Source organism: Diaphorina citri, unplaced genomic scaffold, assembly GCF_000475195.1.
Source record: "Diaphorina citri unplaced genomic scaffold, Diaci psyllid genome assembly version 1.1 scaffold7465, whole genome shotgun sequence".
Classification (NCBI taxonomy): domain Eukaryota; kingdom Metazoa; phylum Arthropoda; class Insecta; order Hemiptera; family Psyllidae; genus Diaphorina; species Diaphorina citri.
This window is the reverse complement of record NW_007384841.1, coordinates 1,605-5,478: the sequence shown is the minus strand read 5'-3', so window position 1 is coordinate 5,478 and position 3,874 is coordinate 1,605. Positions and strand designations below refer to the sequence as shown.

At 37.7% G+C, this 3,874-nt stretch overlaps 1 protein-coding gene across 1 annotated transcript in view; it reads right to left on the bottom strand.

The window, feature by feature from the left end:
• LOC103522225 overlaps positions 1 to 3,572 on the bottom strand; it is a gene marked incomplete at its 3' end in the record, with an annotated part of 11,296 nt that extends 7,724 nt beyond the window's left edge. The window contains exon 1 of the mRNA XM_008487327.2: positions 3,443 to 3,572. Coding sequence (XP_008485549.1) covers positions 3,443 to 3,506 — 64 coding nt within the window. The remainder of the gene's footprint in view (positions 1 to 3,442) is intronic.
• Positions 3,573 to 3,874: the final 302 nt, after the last annotated feature.

The following is a 3,874-nucleotide window of genomic DNA, read 5'->3' as shown; positions in this document are numbered from 1 at the left end:
TGTTCCGCGGCACTTCTCGATTAATTCAGCGATATTCGCGATTATGTTCGCGGAGATTCGCGATATGTTCGCCGATTTCGCGTACATCATGTCGCCAGATATCTTAATTCACTGTCGACGGGGAATTCGCGATAATGGAAGTCGCCGGGATTGGACAATTTGTTACAGCGGATTTTGCTCATTTATGTCGCAGGATTTATACAATTATAGACCCTCGAAATTTCGCGAATAAAGTCGCGGATTATGGCGGATATAGATCCCGAGATTTTCGCGTCATTAATGTTCGCGATGCTCCGAAATCGACATTTTGGGATATTTGGCAAGCCTAGACAAGTCAGTTTGCTCTAAAGCACCTATAAAAGAAAAGCATAAAAAAGATTTTTATGATGGAAACAATCATTACCACAATTAATGAAATTTCCTCGTAGATTTAGTAAGATGCAATTCAAGAACCTTACAAAGTGACTATCGCTTTCGACGGAAAATTGCTATTCGGTTTCATAATAATCTGAGGTATATATATAAAACACATCCTATTTACGACTGCACTCACTATCATATCTGCTGCTAGAATACCATCTTAGTCTGTGCTTGTCAAACTTGTTTCAATTTTCTATATTGTCCAGTATTACCCAATGGAGAAAAAATCACTGTATTAGGGGCTTAGAAAACCTAGTTAGCTTGGAAGGTAAGCGCGTCCTTGTAAGCGTTGGTCCACTCGGTTCCATACCCGTTCAGATTTCATCCTAAAATCTTAAGGGTCGTCCGGAACGCCGCCTTTTTCCTATACTGTCTTCCTCGTCTCGCTTTCCGGACGAATCACCTTGGAATACAGGTCTCCTCTTCGCTCAAACTTCTAAAAAAAAAGGGTCAAGTATCAGAACTAGAAGGTCGTCCTTTGGGAAAATATAAGTCAGTTCTTGTAGTTTCCCTCGTGATTTAATATGCAAACATGACGCAACATGAGCTTCTTATTTCCAAATCAGCTTTATCACACCAAAAGTAAGTATGAAGCGATTAATCAAGACCTCTCATCCAATTTTTGACCCTGTAGGCTTCGCGCACAAGCTCTGACTACGATTCTGATTAGACAATTTAAATTTGTCCTATGTGCATATGAGACTAAGATCTTATGTAGCAATTTTATCTAATATATTGTAAACTACAGCGTTTTAATTGAGAGCATCTTACACCTTATTTGTTTCTCATTACTAGAATATCTATCAACACCAACCAACTATCCAACACCCTTCTCACCTGTCTATAATATAGAGAAAAAAAGCTGAATAGTAATCTATTGGCGATCTACAACAGGAAAATATCCTGATGTTCGAGAATGTTAAACAAAAGAATGATATGGATAACCTGTTTTGCCTTCGTTACGTTAGCCGGATGATATCTTACCTTGCGATTTTTCATCATCATGGCCAACGCAATCATTATCATTTATGCAATCAGCATTAAATTGACGGTTTTTCATGAAAGAAAATTCCCTCACTAACCCATAACGCGAGGTAAGACTTACCAATGAACATGAGCATTACTCATTATTGTGATGCATTTAAAAAATATTACAGTAACCAAATACTAAATTCATTATAGGTATCATAAACTAGTTTTGATAACGCTATATTAACCTTAACCTAACAAAATACGAGGATGACAATAACTACCTACCATCCGGCAAAAACAGAGAGTGAACGCGAGAGCATCGAGCAGGGTAGAGGGAAGCCTGGACGAACTAAATGATAAAATCGATTTCGCAATTACAAACCGCAGGGGAACGAGAACTAAAGCTCTAGTGCCTTTACAGATAGCGGTCTATCAGATAATCGGCATCTTGATCTGCGTAATAGCTTCCAACTGCTTGACAAAACATACGAGTTAAGGTCTCTTATTGGACTTTTCGCTGTCAGCGACAGCATACATTTCGCATCACAATAAGCCATTTACATGACACGACCCTAATGGATCCGGACTGACAGAACACAGTCTCATGCATCAACCGCTCCTAGCCTTGAGGTCTCGATGTAGCTCAGACCGCTGACAGATCCCTAGCTCCATTCTCACGACCGTCCTGATCAGACCTGATGTCTCATGCGCAGATACCACGTCTGACAGACCTGAGCATCCTCATTGCTCAGAACTCAGTACTGACAGACCTGATCTCATGCTCAGACGTCTGACAGACCTGAGTCCTCATGCTCCAGACCGCTGACAGACCTGACGTCTGTCAGACAGTCTGAGCATGATTGTAGGCCATTAGACTCAATGGAAATATTCTTTGAAATGATCTAATAATGTCCTGGGGCGATATCTTATCTAGGTTTTATCCTTATTGGAACCAGATGTCTACTAATCTGTTTGCCAAACTAGGCTCACCTGAACTTATTTCTAGTTTTTTATGTTTGTAACGAACTCCATGCTTTTTAACTCTCTTCGTAAGTGACATTATTGATACTTGATAAAAACGCCAGAGAGTACCATAAGAATAAAGCACTCGTAAAAATACTTGATCAAACCTCAATATATACGAAATAACGTTTCATTACATCCACAGGTTAGATTGTTGATTGTTGACAGTAAAAAAAAAAAAAAAAAAAACAACAACATAGCTAGTTTTGTTATTATGCCCGCATGTGACAATGAACTTTGTTACATGCACTCCTTACGAGTTTTTATTAATGTTACCATAAAGTTTATTTTTAATACAATCTAAACATAATATTAAGTCATTTAATCAAACAATAAGAATGGTTTTTATTTTCATTCAAGTTCGATTCTTTATCAATATGTATTTAAATTGGTGACTGTCAATTTAATTGTAAAAAGTGACAAAAAATGGAATTTTACACAAACATTGGGAGAAGAAAAAACCAGAACCCTTGAAAAAAATAAATAAAGACAAAAAAAACATAATAAGGAATTGTAGTATTATTTGAACTGAGACGCATTTCTTTGAAGAACTAAAGTCACAGTACTTAGACATTTTTACGCTCTCTTTTTGGGCGGGTCCAACAGACTGAGTGCACCCCAACAACAAGCCTGTTATGCCATGAATTGGAGATAACCAAATGGTGATCAAAAAAATTTCAAGAAAGCATTCTTATGTAAACAAAGAAAGAAGAAGACAAAAATAAAAAATAAAAAAAACATTAATACCTACATTACGTCCTACAATTTGTGTTAAGGCAGATCATTTTCGGTTACCCACTTAGGTACTTCAAAACTTTAGTGCGGAAAGGGAAAACTTTTTGTTCTCTTCCTCTTCAAACCACATCGCAGCTGCTTTATCACTGGTAATTTCCTCAGCATTGTAGTTTTTCACTAATTATTCTAGCTGTCTTGTACTAATATGTGTCTCATTATGAACAGTTTATCACTAAATTTCCCAGCTGTTTTGTACCAAAATGTGTCTCCTTATGAACAGTTTACCACTTACCTCGAACATTCGTAACGGCAAACGTTACGGTCAAAACACCGAACAAAGTCAACGTAGAGAACATGGTTGCAGATCTGGCGCGGATTGAATCAGGATTGAAACTGAACCGAGTTCAAGTAACCAGTAGCCTAACGATAGCGATGGAATAGTCTGACAATCCCTACTGAAACTCATTTCATCACCAGAAGGTTACCCCTTTAGGTTCTTATGGATTGCTGACAAGTAGTAGTCAGTGCCTACTATACGAGGAAAATTGAAGTTCTCTTTGCTACCCAAAAGGAAAATCAAAGTTCTCTTCGCTCACTTTGCTGTTAAAAAGGAAATCATATGGTTCTTTTTGCTGCTAAAGAAGAAAATGTTCTCTTCGCTAAGGGGAAAATATGAAAGTTCTCTTTGCTGCTAAAGAGGAAAATTGAAGTTCTCTTTGCTGCT